The sequence below is a fragment of the Scophthalmus maximus genome, chromosome 18 (assembly GCF_022379125.1).
Source record: "Scophthalmus maximus strain ysfricsl-2021 chromosome 18, ASM2237912v1, whole genome shotgun sequence".
NCBI lineage: Eukaryota > Metazoa > Chordata > Actinopteri > Pleuronectiformes > Scophthalmidae > Scophthalmus > Scophthalmus maximus.
Genome location: NC_061532.1, coordinates 16270956 through 16289209, shown reverse-complemented (window position 1 = coordinate 16289209; position 18254 = coordinate 16270956). Strand labels below are relative to the sequence as shown.

At 48.0% G+C, this 18254-nt stretch overlaps 1 protein-coding gene across 4 annotated transcripts in view; it reads right to left on the bottom strand.

Moving 5' to 3' along the window:
- fut8b (fucosyltransferase 8b (alpha (1,6) fucosyltransferase)) overlaps positions 1-18254 on the bottom strand; it is an 82359-nt gene that overhangs the window by 9406 nt on the left and 54699 nt on the right. For all 4 annotated transcript variants that reach the window (XM_035617067.2, XM_035617066.2, XM_035617069.2 and 1 more), the window contains 4 exons: positions 17922-18084; positions 13378-13492; positions 9603-9840; positions 1720-1966 (listed from right to left, as the gene is read on the bottom strand). In XM_035617067.2, coding sequence (XP_035472960.1) covers positions 1720-1966; positions 9603-9840; positions 13378-13492; positions 17922-18084 — 763 coding nt within the window. The remainder of the gene's footprint in view (positions 1-1719; positions 1967-9602; positions 9841-13377; positions 13493-17921; positions 18085-18254) is intronic.

The window sequence follows — 18254 nt, the reverse complement described above, 5'->3', positions numbered from 1 at the left end:
TTTGGTGTGACTACCTTGTTTGGTACGACTACGGTACGACTACCTTGTTTGGTGCGACTACCTTGTTTGGTGCGACTACCTTGTTTGGTACGACTACCTTGTTTGGTACTACTACCTTGTTTGGTGTGACTACCTTGTTTGGTACGACTACCTTGTTTGGTACTACTACCTTGTTTGGTGCGACTACCTTGTTTGGTACGACTACCTTGTTTGGTACGACAACCTTGTTTGGTACTACTACCTTGTTTGGTGTGACTACCTTGTTTGGTACGACTACCTTGTTTGGTACTACTACCTTGTTTGGTGCGACTACCTTGTTTGGTATGACTACCTTTTTTGGTACAGACTTTCCAGCTTTTCAGTTTGGTTCGGATCAAAATAAGCATGGACGGAAATTTAGTACGACAAAAAGAGGTCGTCTCGGTCCGGATCAAAGCGAACCATGGTTGGGTTTGTTTGCCGTGTTAAAAAACACTTTTTTTGGAACAAATTGCAGGATGTCGAGACTGCATCAAACAACAGAAGAAGAAAAAGAAGCGGAAGGGAAGCCAAAATGAACCGTTGGTACCGAAATCGCAGCGTGAAGCCAAAACGAACCGGAATCAAATGTAAGACGTGAACCTTGGTTCCGGGACTTTCAGGTGTGAAAACGCTCATTTGACGCAGATTGTTCTTTTTTTTTTTTAGACCATGTTTTGATGCAGATTAATCACAGCGTGGTGTTTATGGTACCAGCGTGGCGTATTTGGGTTACACTCAAAATAAACTACAAAGCCCATGTTCCCTGTAATGAAGGAACACGTCCCCGAGTGCGACGCTGCGGCTCATTGATGTTCTCTTCTCTTTTTAATAAGCCTTTGACAACAATGGAGGTCGATGGCACAGAGGGAACAGCTACAACAGGCGCCGGCAGCGCAGACGGTGTAAAATAAAATTCATTGTTGTTTTTTTTGGTTTCTTCTTGGGATTTGTTGACGATAAAAAATAGTATTGCGTAAAGCCATCCTTTGAATTGACAGAGACGATGGAAGATAATAATATCGGGGCTATTCGTCGTCCATGCGGTCACGAATGTCTGGAGAACTTCTCCGTCCGTTTCTGGATTCGGATTTACCGCTTTAAAAAGAACGAGTGATGCTTTTAGTGTGTGGCGACACAACTGCTAATATAAAAAGGTCGTCAGCGTATAATGTTTGGATTTGACTGGAAACACACAAACCCCCCAAAAATAAATAAGCCCATCACGGGCACATTTATTAAAAAACAGGGCAGAATCAGACGTATCAGGCCTGCGCTATTAGAAAAAAAAAACAACGGTGAAGAAGTTTCTTTCAACAAGATGATTTGCATGAATACGAGCTGCGTGAGTGTAAAAGCTGTGAAGTAATGAAAAGCCAAAATGCCTCCCAAGCATAAACAAGAGTGTGGAAAATTAACCAAACAAAACGCCGCCGTCAAAATTGAGTTACTTTAAATACTATTGTATTAACCTCGTATTAACCTCACCCAGAGCTGCGTTTGTGTTCCCTCGCACGCCTCGCGGCTGCCTCCTTGTTTTCCTCCTCCTGTGCCTTCTGCTTCGGTTTGATTGTGAAGCACTTTGGAAACTTACAATGTAGAGAAATGCTATAGAAACTGAAGTGCCCATAACCACACACACACACACACACACACACACACACCCACATACACTGAAAAGTGATATCCGAGCGTTCTCACCCGATGATGGGGTGCTTGAAGCCCAGCTTGGCGGTGGTCTGCTGGATCTCCTTCTCCAGCCACGCCTGGGGGCGCACCAGGTACTTGACAAACTGGGACACCCACCAGACGGAGGGGTCGCCGTGCAGGCGGTGCAGGCGCGGGGCCAGGTCCTCGGGGATGGCCAGCGGCAGGTAGGGGGGCCGCGGGTGGAGACTGTCCACTATGGGCAACTCCACGACCTGGACGTCCTTGTCGTGGGCCTCTCCTACAGGGGCGGGAAAAACGGAATGAGACGCTCCACATTCAACTTTCGGGGCTGTAACTAACGATGATATTTTGGTCTATTCGTCGATTGCTTGGTCTATACAAATGTGGGAAACCAGTGAAATGGGGAAAAAAACACTCGTCACAGTTTCCCAGAGCCAAAAATGTTGAATTCATATTTCTTATTTTGCACGGATCAAAACACAAAGATTTTCCATTTGCAACTGGTACAAAGCTGCAGATGCTCACACTGGTGAAGAAAAAAGTTTATTTTTATTTTCCTCTCTGTTTCACACATACACACACAGGTTCACACCTTGTTTCACGAACAGGATTATCGGTTGATTTGCACTGTAGCTTATTTTATTACATCAATTATTTCAATGTTTGGAACAGTATATTGAGTCTAAGGTCTAAAAGTTCCTGATCAGTCAAACGAAGGGCGTAACGTACACATGTGTACTGTATGTTTACTGTGATATCATGTGATATGTTATAGATGCCACCATGTTATTGCCGTGTGCCATGTCAGTGGGTTATCGCGGTTCAGCTCCGGCATAAATATAAAAACCCGCGAGAGTCCAGTGTTTGTGACTGACAGCTGCTCTTTGCTCGTCGTTGCCTAGAGGCCAAAAGTATAAGCTCCTTTCAATCACGGCTGTGTCGGGGAGGAGAGTTGTGGCGGAGCTGGTCTGGCATTGGCCCCCGTCAGCCCCGGGCAGAGGGCTGAGCAGGGTTGAATACGAAGGTCACCTCCCGGGGCAGCAGTCGCCGGACCTCGCCGACACATCAAAGCCAACTCTGTCCATACATGTGCATGTACGCGCACACCTGCGTGTGTGAACAAAGGCGGAAAAAACACGCGCACTCAAGCATGAAAACATGCACTTACCGCACCGACAGGAAATACAGTCGAAACGTGCATTCTCACACACACACACACACACACACACACGCACACACACACACACACACACGCACACAAAGAAAACCCAGCTAATCTCATCTCACCAGAAGGGATATGCCTGGCAGACGCAACCTTCGCTCTCTTTCGGTCTTCAAACCGGAGGAGCTTTTATTTTATTTCTTCTTCTTATTTTCGTCCGTTGCTATTAAAAACCCCTGATTTGCGTTAAAATAAGTTGGAGGCCCCGTGTTCTTCCGTGGGACCAAAGTGGCTGCTCTAACTGCCGCAGACCGGCCCCCTAATACAGCCGCAAACAAAACCTCCACCACCACAACAACAACAACAACAACAACAACAACACACTTCCGAAATAAACGCCAAAGTGAGTCATTAAAAATTGGCCTTTCATGGAAAGAGGGTCTATAAAAAAACAACATGTCAAAAACAAGGACAGAAACAGAGGCTTTAGTGTGTGTGTGTGTGTGTGTGTGTGTGTGTGTGTGTGTGTGTGTGTGTGTGTGTGTGTGTGTGTGTGTGTGTGTACACTGGAGCATGAACTGAATATAAATTGGTGGAGGCATTAAATATTGAACAGAAAAGATATTCCCAGGCCCGTCTTTGCTTATATAACAGCATTGGCATGATCCACATAAGGGGGAACGGGCATATTTCGAGAGGCCTGCACTTCTTGGAACAAACGTACAGACGCTCAGTGTGTCTTCCTCCCACAGCTACTTAATTAGATCACAAAGCCTCCTCTAAAATTTCATCTCAACTCCAAAAAGCCTCTGCATGTATTTTCCTGGATGCATCATGACGTGAAGCACACATACTGTATGGGTCTGCTCTGCCACTGACGCAGAATTCCTGCTTTTTTTTTTTAAAGCCCATGATCCATATGCCGCCTACTACATCTGTCATATTAACGTTGTCACGAAACTGGAGAAACTGAGAGAAGGAAAAAAAAAAAGGAGCTTCTCAAAATTGTAATACATTTGAGATTGAGTTTGTGAACTGAAGAGAACTCCTGTTCCAGGGCTTTACATGGCAGGGAACATTATGTTTCTCCTGCAGCTCTCCGGCTCACTCATAAGGCAGTAATATCTCTGCAGAGGACCTCAAAGGAATACCCTCTCTTTGGCAAATTAGCGCTTTGATCAACGGACCATTGTTCCACAAAAAGACGCGTTTCCCCCCGGTGTGTGTGTTCAGAATTTGGTCCAGGGCCTGAGTTTTGGCACCGAGCTCTCTCGTGTTGCCCATTAAACTTAAAAAAAAAAAAAGGGGGGTTTAAGTAAATGAGCAAAACGCAACAGTGGGGCCGGACAGACAAGTGAAGGCTGGGGTGTCGGAACTCATTACTGTATTTTGATGCTGACAGGAATGTGTCCAAAGCACTGACAATCAAAAACTGTCAAGGGCAAAAATAAATAAAGAAGGCACTGAACATCTGTTCAGATATGTTTTTTTTGTGGTTCCCAATTAAAATCAAAACGTTGGCAAATTTAAATTTAGTGCTTTTTTATTTTTTTCAGGCTTTCTAATCTCAGTCGCTTACTGTTCATACAAACTTTGCTTTTAAAATTTGAGACCTTTTGACTCTGCTGCAAAACTCTACAACAAAACAACAAACTCTACAACAAAACAACAAGGTGGGTTAACCTTCATCAATATTCCAATTACATAATCTAATAAAGTTTTGGTGTCAGCCAAGTGGCACCGTGACGACACCCACTGGTTTGTGAGCGGCCGTTTTGGAAATCTCGAGTTTAGAATTTTGGCCTGACCGAGAGCTCGGGCACGGCAAGTGCAACCGTGCACCCATTGGACGGTACCAGCTGTCAATCACGAGGTATCCACGGCCCCACTGCACGCGGTGCTTTATTGTCTATTTCGCTCTGAATGGGACCATCGTTTTACAAAATGAACATGGCGCTGTATTGACGGAGACTTGAAACGAGAGATTGAGACCTTAAACTCCTCAGGAAAATGTTTACTGACGTTATAAATCAAGTGAGAAGTAGAATCATTTTCTCATAGACTGCTGCACGGAGACAAAGACGAAAAAATAATATACTCCTAACTACAGGAGGGACAGAATCTCCATTATAAATCTTTCTTCCTCTCCAGTAACTTCACCGTACAACTTTTTTTTTCCAGGCAAAAAGCAAGTAATATGATTACTTTGATGTGGATTTTCTTTTTGTATTTTCCATTTCCTGTTCGCGGGAAGGAAAATCAGTAGGTCCCATAATGACTTCATCACTATCTTTGATTTCCCCCCAAAGCTATACAGTATATGCGTTTCCCAGGCAGAGAAGGTTCCCTGTCACAGACGCATACACCGTGCACCCTCCCTCCCTCTCTCTGCCTATCAACGTCTCACTCTCCTCGGGGGGGGGAACACGTAATAGAAAGTGGGCTAACCGTGTAAAGAGGTAAAAGCGGAGTCTGCTGGGGCCGCGCCATAAATTACCAACGCGGTCAATTTCCTACACAGACACAGCGAATTGGCTCAGTATGGATCCCCTGGGGGCAGTGTGCGCATGGCGACCACAGACGACGGTCGGGGACACGACGGTGTCCCGAATGTGCAAAAGGTCGCCGCCGTTCGACCTCTACGCAGCGCCCTTCATCACGTGAGGCCATCTCCCATCCGCACGCGAGGTGCTCACTTCAAGAGATCAGTATTCACCACATTCAAACACGCTAATTCCCCTGGGAAGGACAAACCCCTTCCACTTAATTAGCGAGATATACAATGTATGTCCAATCATTAATTCCGGGGGTATCAGCGTGCCCCTTTGTGAGATCCCGTACCCCGGGGAGTGTTCTCGACTGCACCGTAAAGAGAAAAGAACAGGAAGGACCACGGGGCGAGGCCCCAAAAAAAGAATGCAGGACCTCCAGAAAGACAAGCTGTGGTCGCTTCGCGTGTGAGCATGGCTGTTGGCCACGAGCGGCCCCCAGATGGCATTATATGGATCTATAGGAGGCGGTTTGCAAGACGCCGGGGAGAGAGGGGAAGAGAGAGACATTAGATAGTGGGAAAAGGACACATGAAAGGCAGGAGAATAGCGCAGGGAAGGCGCCCGGGAAAGGCGGGAGATAAGGAGGGAGAAGCCCAGGAGAGCACGAGTCAAACGCAAACGGTATGAGAAAGATGAGAGAGAGCGAGGGAGCGGAGAGGATGCAGCAAAGAGGGCGAGAGAAAGCAACGAGGAAGGGAGGCGAGAGAGGGAGAGGGGAGAGGGGAGAGGTTGGTACCTCCAAATCATCGCCATCTCCATTACAACTGCTTTGGGTTTCGGACCATCACATTAATCACAGTTTCAATTAATTTCCTCTTTCTGCCGGTTTATTCACACATGATTCTGCTGCCCTAGCATTAGTGTGTGTGTGTGTGTGTGTGTGTGTGTGTGTGTGTGTGTGTGGGGGGGGGGAAATCCATTTACTCCAAACAAGCACATTGATCTTTGGCACCTGCCTGGTGTACACGTGACCTACTGTACCTCAGGCTCGAACACGGTGCTCCTGATGAACAGTCGATCGGAGGTGCAGGATTATAATCGAACACGTAAACAGAGCTGCAACAGTTCATCGATTAGTCATCGACAACTAGATTGATCGCAAACTATTTCGATTATCGATTCATTGGTAAAAAAAAGTAGTTTTTTAGTCAAAATTCTCTGATTTTAGCTTCTTAAATGTGAATATTTTCTGGTTTCTTTGCTCCCCTGTGACAGTAGACTGAATATCTTTTGGTGTGCGGACAAAACATCACATGACATTTTATGGACCAAACAAAATCGAGACTCATCGATAATGAAGATAATCGTCAGTTGCAGCCCCGACACATGAATAACAGAGTGTCGAGAGCCATTCTGGTGAGTCTAGTGAAGGACAACATGTCTGCAGGTAAAATGTTATACCAACATAAAGAACGGCTGAGTTTGATGTATATGTCATTAGCTTTGTCGGTGTGCGTGCGTAAAATCTTCATGAACACTAAAAGGAAATTATAGGTGAAACCGAGAGTTATTATAAAAATCAGGAAGACATGAACGCCTGCACCAGATTCCATGGCGGTCGGTCTCACAGCTGCTGAGTTATTTCAGTCGTAAAAGTGGCGGGCCGGCTGATCGACCGTCCGTCAGACCAACATCGCCGTCCCCCCGGAGCCGCGTCGCAGCGTGACTCAAAATAAATACCATTCCGGTTCAGCTCAGGCCCTTCCTCCGAATCCTCTCCCCGCAGGCTTTTCTTTTTCTTCTTCCCACCATTACCCGTGGGAGAATTGAAATCCCCAACGCAGAACGATGAGGTCCCCAGGCAGCAGCCTCTCCAGGAGGAACTCCCTCCAGCCCAGACTTTGGCACAGAGGCAACACCCCACTATGGTTCAAACTGTTTCCACTCCCCCTGCAGCACAAGCCGTGGCTCCTTTCCCACTATAGGAAAGTGCAATTTCACGACCCACGAGCTTGTGTTCTCAAAAGTCATGGCACCCTACACATACAGCAGCATTGCCCTGACTCCAGCCCCCGGGTCTTTTCAGGCTGGACACGACCGGTAGCCTGGGACCCAGATGAATTCCGGGAGCTCTTCTCGATTTCCGACCAGCAGAAATCCGAAACAGAGGTCACGATTCGATGCTCTCATTGGTTGTAGGTCTATCCAGTGGCGTCCGGAAGGCTTTTTGCTCTGCGTCCGGTGGCAACGCCTCGAAAATGAACCGAGAGGTCCCAGACTAATTATTTTCACTATCGATTAATCTGTCAATTATTTTGTGTGGTTCATAAAATGGTGAAAAATGTCGATCGTGTTTCCCAAACCCCCAAGATGATGTTTTTGTGTTGTCCACACACCAAAGATACTCGGTATACTGTCATAGAGGAGCAAAGGAACCAGAAAATATTCACATTTAAGAAGCTTAAAATCAGAGAATTTTCACTTGTTTTTTCATAAAAACTACGTGAACCGATTAATCGATTATCAAAACAGTTGGCGAATAATTTAGTAGCGGATTACTAACCGATTAACTGTTGCAGCTCTACTGGCTACGCTGGGCTACCCGACCAGTGTACAGGCCAAAGTCCTGCACCTAGTCATATAACGAAAAAAACTAAAAACAAAAAAATAAATAAATAAATATATATATATATATATATATATATATATGTATTCATATAATTTCACGGGTAAAAATAAAGTGAATGCAGGCGGCAGTGGTTGTTTCCCCCCCTGAAAAAAATCTGAAATGAAATTGATTCCGCTGCATATTCACCACCTCATCAGCTTCCTGTCACCTGCAAAGGACTCGTTTTTATTGTGATGGCCTCTGACCCCTTCACGTCCGCATGGACGCCGGCTGTCAACGACGAAGGGTGATAATCAAATAACCCCTCGTTATCCCGCGGAGCGAGCCGAGCCGCTGGGCTCGTGCATCAACACTTTACAGTGAGTGACTGTCGACGTGCTCCGTTTTCTGCACAGCAGGACGCTAAATGTCAGCGCGCCGCGCGGCAGCGTGGTCGATTATGATTTTGAATTGGCGTTTCTGCATGTTTAAACTGCGCAGTAAATGATAAAACCCATCTGATGTGAGTGATTGTGTGTGTGTAATCACGGGTGACAGGTCGGGTCAGGGGCCTCATGTTAATGTTTTTGCGGGGGGGGGGGGGGTGGTTGGATAATATTCACCCCATGCACGACTCGCGCTCTCCTTCAAATTTTCACACACACTTCCACAACATGTCTTACTCATTTGTAATCGTTGAGGATCATCCAGTGACAACAAATGTAGTCTGCAACATATCCTGCGTTCATCAAGGTTATTTTATTGAAATTGCTTCAGAGAGGAATTGATTCAGCTGTGCTGCGTTTTATGCTGAAGTGTTTTTTGCTATTCAGCTGCACCTTACTGACATAAGTGGGCTGGACAAAATAATAGAAACCCACAATTTACTTTCAGATTTGGTCCTGAATGCTGAATACTTATATTTGATTTCACTGTTTTAAATTGATATGAAGCACGTGCGTCATGTTTCAGAGGTTTGGCCAAATTAGATTTCAGGAGGATTTTAACATTCAGCACTATTCATGTCAAAGTGGATTTTTTTTCCGGCAGTGTGAAGTTTACACAATACCAGCTTTGAAGGTGGGGAGTCAGTCTGTGCTCCAACCTGAGCCTGAACCATCTAAAGGAACCTGCAGCAGTTAAGACTTTGTCATAATCGTTTAAAACACATTTCTGGTCAGCCAAGGATATTCTCCCTATTCGGGAAAAAATAACGAATCAAAAAAGCCTGGGACAAGAAATGGTGGGCAGCGCCTCGGTCGCCACCGGCGAGACGACGAGAGGGAACCCACCGCGGGTCAGAGAGGAGTGGGCTGTTTACTGAAATCCAGTCGCAAGGCATTCGTTGGCAACGAAAACCTCCGAGCAGGAGCCCGCTGCTGCGCCAGTCGCTGCCAATAAAGTGCTTTTAGCAGAAAAATTGCAGAGTCCTGCTTAGCCAGGGAAAATTCACACCCCTCCTTTTTCGCTGCGGCGGCACAAACCAGAGGCCTGGCTGAACCCTGTTCCTTAAAGCCGGGATAACGAGGGCTTATTTGTTTATCAAGCAACAAATCACGACTGGAGCAGGCAGCAAGCCGACTGTGTTCCGGGGGTCACAGCAGCGATGGTGTGTGTGTGTGTGTGTGTGTGTGTGTGCGCGTGCACCCACCTGACCAGTGTCCGGTGGTGGCCCCGGAGCGGTCGGAGCAGGTGTTACTGACGGGCAGGAAGACGGTCTCCCAGCCGCCGGGGGCGTAGCGCCAGTTGTGCGACTCGAGGATGAGCGTGCGCTCGGTGCCGTAGGCGATCATGAAGCAGTAGACCACGTGGTGGAGCTGGCAGCCGTAACCGCAGCCCTTGTTGATGTTGCACACCAGCTTCCTCGCCTTACTGCAGTCTGGGGGGTTCTAGGAGGAGGAGGAGGAGGAGAGGAAACCATGTTTCAACATCTTTTTTTATTGCTTGACCTTCGTCTTGTATCTCTCAGAGCCCCGCTCGCTGACTTTGTAATAACACATGGCTGATATTGTTTTCTTTGTTCCCTTTGTCTGTCCGTCTCACTCTCCACTTCACTCTAATTCCGCGCTACCTGTTCAGTCCTATTCTCCCCCCACCTGCCTGGTCCCTTTTTTCCCCTCTCCGTGATGTGCTTGAGAATTCCTCTCTTAGCGTCTTTTAAGAGGATAAAACGGCTCTATATTCATCGATTTATTTATTTTTTTAAATCCACCTGTCTGTATGTATAGCCCCCCCAAAAACCCTGATGTCGTTTTATTTTGCCATTTTCGTCTAGACACTATAAAAAAAAAAAAAAGTATAAACGGGCGACACGTTTCTTCAATAAAATAAAATGTTGGGTTCCGCAGCTCGTTTTGAGATTAACCCACAGACAGCATAAGGATTTCTCTGTCGTAGGCCTATAAACATATCTGTGAGCAGCTCTTAAAGATTTAAGTCTTGAGTGGAAAACAAATCACCGTAAATGTGTCGCCTTCTCTTATTATTTCCCTTTTCACTGCCCGTTTTCATTTTCTTCTTTTTACGCTCATTCTCATCATTTTCTCCCTTTCCCCTCACTTCCTCTCCCCCAACTATTTTCTCCACAAATTAGCTGCAATATCATGTAACAGTGTCTCATACCAAACGAGAGACGCTGTGGGGGGAGAAAACAAGGCTCTCTCTCTCTCTCTCTTTCTTTCTTTTTCTTTCTTTTTTTTGCGTGAAACCAGCAGAGTGACACACGCTGCGTTGGGTTCGCGATTCGCTCGGCAGCCAGTCTGAGTGACTCGCGCGAACGCTCGCGTGCCAACCGGCTTCCTAAACAGCAATTACGGGCTGATGGGAGTGTTTTCCTCATTAGGGCCGCTGCAGCTGTGGAATAGTTCACAGTAATCAGGCCGCCCGGCACCCACCGGTGAACGCCGCCTATCTCACACCGGCAGGAGAGGGGGAGAGGAAGAGGAGGAGGAGGAGGAGGAGGAAGAAAGAGAAGGGAAGCGAAGAGGATAACGGAGGAGAGGATCTCTTTTTTTTTTTTAAATCCAGAAAGGAAATGAGAGAGAGAGAGAGAGAGGAAAAAGTGGAGCAATGGGAGGAAATGAGAGGAATAAAAATAAAAGAAAGGCGCGAGAGGAGAGGAGCTGAGAACTGTTTACCTCCGCTGCTGTTCAGCAACATGACCGGAGAACAGCACCGCGTGGCGACAGGACAGGCCACACAACCAGCCCCGCAGGTGGAACCCACCCGAATGTGCTGATCATCCTCAGTGGCACTCGGGACAAAAAAAGGGACAGAGCTCGTTTTCCTGTCCACACAAGTCTGGGCCTCTACTACGTCCGCGATGAGATGGTTGCACGGGCGGTCCGGGGCGCCGGCGTCACGCGGCGCTGATGACCACGAGGCTGGACTGACTCAGACGTGGTCGCCGAGGGACGCGGTGGACAATGACGGCGGACGCGCGCGCACAAAAAGGAGGCAGCCCCTCCGAGCACCGCGCCGGGAAAAAAAAACGCGGGTTAAGTGTCCGTCGCAAATGCTGCGCTTCTTTTGAGGGTGACGCGCACAGTATAGGCCACTTGCGGAGAATTTCAATTTTCCGAAGAGAGAGAGAGACGACCACGGATGATGTTGTTGGTGCTGTGAGGGGGAATCTGTCTCCGAACGAGCGCAGAGGAACAATAGTCATGTCCAGCTCAGGTAATTGCCCCGGACGTTGAAATGAAACACCGCGCGACATTTTTTCGTTCAGGTGAATCTCTGCTTCGCTTCTCCGCGTCGCAGTTTTACAGTAAATCCAGCGGCTCATTATAAGTTTGAGTGAAAAAAACAGAACACCACGTGCGGGCGATCAAACCCCACTTCGTGTTCTAGCTGCTGGCGATTCTTTTTCTCAGTTAGCAGCCAGTTAATCTTCTGCGTCCTTTAATTGCCTCCATTTACCGCAGATTTCACTGTTATACCGGCTGAGTCGTCCGTTTCCCATCGGCTGGATCAGAGTCACAGGTTTTCACCTGACGGGATGCGGAAGACGAGGGCCTCTCGCTCCACGTGTATTTGGCTGTAGACCGCGTCCCGGACCCTGAGTTGGGGCCTAACCTCTTTCACAGACAAGTAAACGTGGGCTTCATTGTTAATTACAAAGGTACTGATCATTGCGGCTTTCAAGTACCCGGACACACTTGTTGAGTGACGAGCGGCGATCTCGTCCGAAAATAGATGAAAAGCACGACCAACAGACAAACCAGCTGAAGACGGCGGCCATGTTGACTGAGTGTCGTCGGTGGACAGATGGAGCGGATGCAGAGATGGAGTTAGTTAAACCGGGAACGAAGGGAGAGGCTGGTGTGGGCGGCAGAGGCAGCAGGACAGGAGGGAGGAGTCTGTCAGTGTGTGTGTTCATATAGGTGTGTGAGTGACTGAGTGACTGAGATAGTGAGACGCACGCACGCACGCACGCACGCACGCACGCACGCACGCACGCACGCACGCACGCACGCACGCACGCACGCACGCACGCACGCACGCACGCACGCACACACACACACACACACACACACACACACACACACACACACACACACACACACACACACACACACACACACACACACACACACAGAGCATCTCTTTGCGTACAAGCATGAGCATCAATCTTGTGGCGGAACATGTGTGTGTGTGTGTGTGTGTGTGTGTGTGTGCGTCAATTCCTTGCATAGGTTTGGGTGAATCCATCTGTGTGTGTGTGTGTGTTTGATGAATTAGTGATGGCAGCTGGTGGAGCGGTGTGATCCCTCAGTGGTGGTGACAGCAGCTGTTAGCGGTGCTGTCTCCGCCCCGCCAGACTGACTGGGTCCTCTTCATCAAACACACCGGCTCATTAATGCTGCAGGGCCCGGTGCTGCAGGGCCACGCTTGCCCCCCCCCCCCCCCCCCCCCCCCCCCCCCACTCCCACCCGAGCAGCACCAGAACCGGGGAGCGGGCTGCCGGGAGGGGCCGAGCGGACGGGCCCTGGGCCTCGGGTTGTTTGCGGCGCCGTAAACACAAGTGCGTCCACCTAGGCCCTGGGTTAGTACTTGCATGTGTTTGAGTGCAGACGCGTGTCTGCCGATCTGTCATTCTTCCAGTCCTGGATTTGCATCTACAGTGTGTGTGTGTGTGTGTGTGTGTGTGTGTGTTTGTGTGTGTCTGTCACTAAACCGCTGACAAGCAGGGAGAATCCTGCACGTCAGATCTTGCTATCACACCCCTCACCTGCTCCTCCTCGAGGAAACTGATGCAGACATTTATGGATGATGCAAATGAGAAGCGCAAGTGTGAAATATGTCCTAGAATAGCATATTTGCGTTTGTGTGTGTGAGGGAAACATTCATGTTTGTGTATGGTTCCATGCGTGTGTGTGTGTGTGTGGGCCAGTTGGCAAAGCAACAGGTGCGTCTGTAGTCACCTGTAGGTAGGTGATTCTGTTCTGGACCAGATCCGACAGGTCTTTAGCCTCCTTCACTCTCCACTCGCCCACTCCGTCCGCCTGGCTGAGGTAGTACAAGTCTGTCATGATGGACCTGCAGAAAACACAAACATTTAGAAAAAAAATTGTAATTATTTTGCGTTTGCATTTATATAACCGGCTGAGCATGTCGTTGGAGTCAAGACGCGTTCACGACAACAGGGACATTTCTGGAATACTCTCTGGCATCTTAGTAGAGCAGCGGGAGGCAGGAGTCAGGACACGACCACTTGCTAACTGTGAATTATCCAGAGATTCGTCTGCTGTGTTCTCACATGGGCTTACTTGTGACTCATGACGTGGACAGACATTGCCCGGACACAAGTAGCAGCCTCGGCTCATTTTCGAACAACAAACAACTACACCTACGAGAGGTTCGGTGCCGAGACTCGGTACGGACAAACATACCGATGCCCCACTTCCAGGACTGACACGTCTCCTTTGCCTCTCATTAACAATGACAACATGCAACACAACTGTGGCGCTGTAAGGAAATACATACGTCTGCATGAATGTAAAGTGAAGCCCTTTGTTCACATAGCAGCCATTCAGAGGGATGCAAATGGCCAGAATGGACGGTCGTGGTCATCATGCAAATAAAAGGCTCGGTGCAGAACCAGAGAGAGAAGTTACAATCTGTGTGGGTAGCCGCAGGTTTTAGGGAAAACACATAGTCACGCAGAAACATACAGGGACACCTATAAAATACTGTGGCTGGTATGATAAAGTCAGAGTTGCAGCAGTTAATCATTTAATAATCGGCTACTAAATGAATCGCCAACTATTTTAATAAATCGATAAATCGGTTCAAGTAGTTTCTATGATTCGTGAAAGTCAAAATTCTCTAATTTCAGCTTCTTAAATGTGAATATGTTCTGGTTTCTTTGCTCCTCTGTGACAGTGAACTAAATCTCTTTGGTGTGTGGACAAAACAAAACATCATCTTGGGGGTTTTGGGCTTGGTTGCAGCCCGAAATAAAGTTTATTGAAATCTCATTGTAAAGATGAGATGGGTTAGGTAGGATTTTCTTGGGGTCTTTCTTGAGATCGACTCCAAAATCCCTTGAATCTGTGGTTGTGTAAAACCCTCGGGATAACAGCAAAGACCTGGGTCTTCATATAAACAGCTTCTCAATTGAATCTCTAGATATTCACTACGTAATATGACAGTACATACACTGTGACAGAGGATCGTATCAACATGGCCCACCCCTACTTGAAAATGCTAGATAATTTATGCCGGCACGATCTCGACTATGCGATCCTGCATATTTTATAAATATCACGTTATATACTTCCGTCTGTGACTGACACCATTTCTGCCCCGCAGCGCGACGTCTTCGCAGCTTCTGTGGCAGGCACTTTCTTCCTCAACACAAGAAAATATTGTTATATTTCAGTAAACCTCTGAATCATAGGATTTGTGTACTCCCGCAGGTAGACAGTGAAGGAAACCCCCCCGCAGACTATAAACGTCTTTGATAAGAACGTCCGCCAGACAGACCGCCTCTGCCAACAGTAACGTCTGTGTTGAACACAACACGTCTCGAGTTTCGGGATATTTACGGACAGAGTGTTGATACTGACATGCAGACTGCTGACAACTTTTTTTCCGTTTGTCTAACCCCTTTCAAAAAAAAACAACAACAAAACTGTCATATTCATGCCCCTGCCAGCAAATCTGTGTACATGACACACACTGCCAAAAAATTTGGACCGTCCACTTACGAAACATGCCCATGAGCTCGGAAATATTCTGCCAACGGCAGACGCGAACACATCACACACACACACACACACACTCGCACGTGCACGTGCACTTATGCGAGCTGAATTTATTACTCACTTCTTTGACCCAAATCAGTCACATCGTGCGTGACTTCTTATGCATATATTAAGTAGTGGCATGCAAAGATACACAAAACAGAGCAGACAAAAATGTGCCAAGTCCCATTTCAACGGTGCCTTTTCTCTACATACACCATCATTGCTCATTTTCTCATGCGACCACGGTGTGTGATGGATGTCAAACTCTCCCCCAGCGAGCAGCGCACGGGGGAATGGCGAACGCAAAACCTGGGGGGCCGCTAAACTTAACTATAGGACTCCACATATAGTCCCCCTGAAGGGATTTGGCAGCAAACCGCACGTCTACGACGTCCCCGCACATGTATTGAGAGGTGCTCACATAAATGACTTGTGGTCTTGTGGGCCTCCCCCGGCGCTTCCGATGGTCTGGAGCTGCAGCCGCCGGGCTTGGCAGCCGAGCACAGGAGCTCCGGGCGCTTGCGTCGCGCCGGTGGGGGAGCGATTACAAAGGCTTCGGGTTTGATTTTTACAGCAGGCCAGGTGACACGGACCGAGGGGAAGAAAGACGAGACATCCTCAAACTGGCTCATGGCTCCATAATAATGTGCTGTTTCTACGACATAACACGGACGCATCTGGTAAACATCCAGTGTGAAAGCCCCTAAGGTGTTTTTTGTGTCTTGCGCTGCTTATGCCACGACAGCAGCAGACATACTGTCCCCTCCATCCCGTTGCATGAGTATTAAGTTATATAGTGTTTGGCAGCAATTAAGAAATGGTTCTTCTTCATCTAAATCTTTTCAAAATGTTTCTATTTAATCTATCCACTGGGGCCTTTATCGATAGGACAGCTGGGAGTTAGGGTTGCGGCCGCGTTTGAACGGCCACAACACGATAACAGATCTCAACTATGATTGGTTGTACAGTAGATACCCATTCATGTTTCCTCTGGCAGCTGCAGCCATTTAAATAAAAAGCGGAGGGGTACCTACGTTGACGTTGTAAAGATTGAGTGATGATTTGTTTTGTTTTTTAAACCAATATATTCTTAATTTTGAAAAAAAAAAAGTTAACTGGAGTCGGCAACAAGAAGGAACCCTAAACCCTAAACGTTAAACGCAGTGTTAAATCATAGAAAATGCATGGGATGATGCGTCAATTGTCCGCCATCTTTCGAAATTCCAGGAGAAGCATGACAATGCACATGCGCGAGTGGTAAACCAAAGACTTCCAGCCAAGCGTTGAACCACTGAACGACCTCATAGTAGGAGCTGTAGCCTTAGGTCCAGGCTACTCACGTCAAGTGTTTGCGGTGCGTTCCGTGTCATACAGCGAGTGTGTTTCACCGAGTATCTCCCCCCCCCCCACTTCAGTGTATGTTACTGATACGGTGGCACCGGTGCAGTGATACACTCCCTTGTAGACGCGGAGGTGTTTAATTCCCTGTTGCAGAAAAAAGACATCGAGTGCGTTGAGTGCACATCTCACTGTCACGCCGTTTCGTCTCAGCTGCTTGTGACTAAAAGTTTTGCGGAACGGAATTTTCTTCGTAATGAACTTTTTATGCCACATTTACTTTACTTATTCGAGAAATTGAAGACTAGCAGCACGTATGGCTTGAAATGAAAGTGAGAGCGTATAGAAGGCTGTGACTGTATGTATGTGTGTGTGTGTATGTGTGTGTGTGTGTGTGTGTGTACGAGTATGTCCGTGTGTACCGGGTGAGGAATCACTCTTTATAAAACTGCTTAGGCAGCAAAAGGCTAAAACAATGGGCCGTGTGTAGACCACTTCGGCAGGATAACAACGAACCACTTGGCTCGGTGTCAACGGGCCTTTCTTCATTCAGCTCCGTGGACGCGTGCCATCCGGATGACGGAGAGCGGCGCGTCTGGGACCTTCGGCCCTCCTCCGTCTCTCAGCAAGTGCTGCTGCTTTCAAGTCCCGCTCATGAGCGAACGTTCGCTCATGAGCAGTAAGTGTGCTGTGAAGGTGAACGAATGAAAGATTCAAACGCGCCCGATATTTGCACAGCGACCGACTCCTGAGCTAACAGGAGTCGGGTTGAATGAGGAGGAGGACACAGCGGCTGGCTTTGTGCGGTAAACATGAAGCTACAGCCGGCAGCCCCGTTAACTCAGATTAGCACAAAGCCCTGGAAACAAAGGGGGTGAAACAAAATCCACCGACCAGCATCTGTAAACCTCACCAATTAACATGTTCCATGTCGTCGGCCTCGATCCGTGCAGACGCACGGGGTCGTGCGCTGCACCTGGATTTGCTGAGTTGCCGTAGATCTCCCTTTGTTTTCGTCGTCCAGAAAACCTTGGCTGGGAGTCATAACTGCGGTAATGTCACGTGGCTGTGTCGACAACAGATCTGCTTTTAACGAGCTGTGTCCAATTAGGGGCTCTGCATGTTGTGTCGCAGGGAAACACACAGACACATGCATTCATTGTCACTCTCGCACCGCTGGAAAACAGTCTGCTTCAACATGACCGGCCACTAATGGGCCCGACTGAGGCAGCAGCCAGGTCTGTGTTAGCGTCTCGCTGCGAGATTTGTTTTTTGTTTTCTTCTTCTTTCTACCGATGTCACCATCAGCTTTTTTTCCCCAAGGATTTGCTGGTTTTCCTACAAATCCTTGCCACTTGTCACGTTTTTTTTTTGCCCACCTCTCCTGGTGTCCCAGGTCCTGAAGGAGTGTGTCGGCGTACTTCTGCCTCTCGCTGGCCTCGACGGTGGCCAGCTTCTTCACCTCGCTGCGGACGAAGTACCAGAACTCCTTGACGCCGTTCTCCACCCTCCTCCGCAGCTCCTCCTGAGTGGGCCCGGGGCCTGCGGGGGGGAAACAGAAAGAAAACAGCTCACGGCAAAGGAAAAACACGACAATGCGCGGGCGGTTTGATATTTGAGGCACAGATCCATCCATCCATCCATCCATTGTCTACCGCTTTATCCATTTAAGGGTCGCGGGGGGGCTGGAGCCAATCCCAGCTGACATTGGG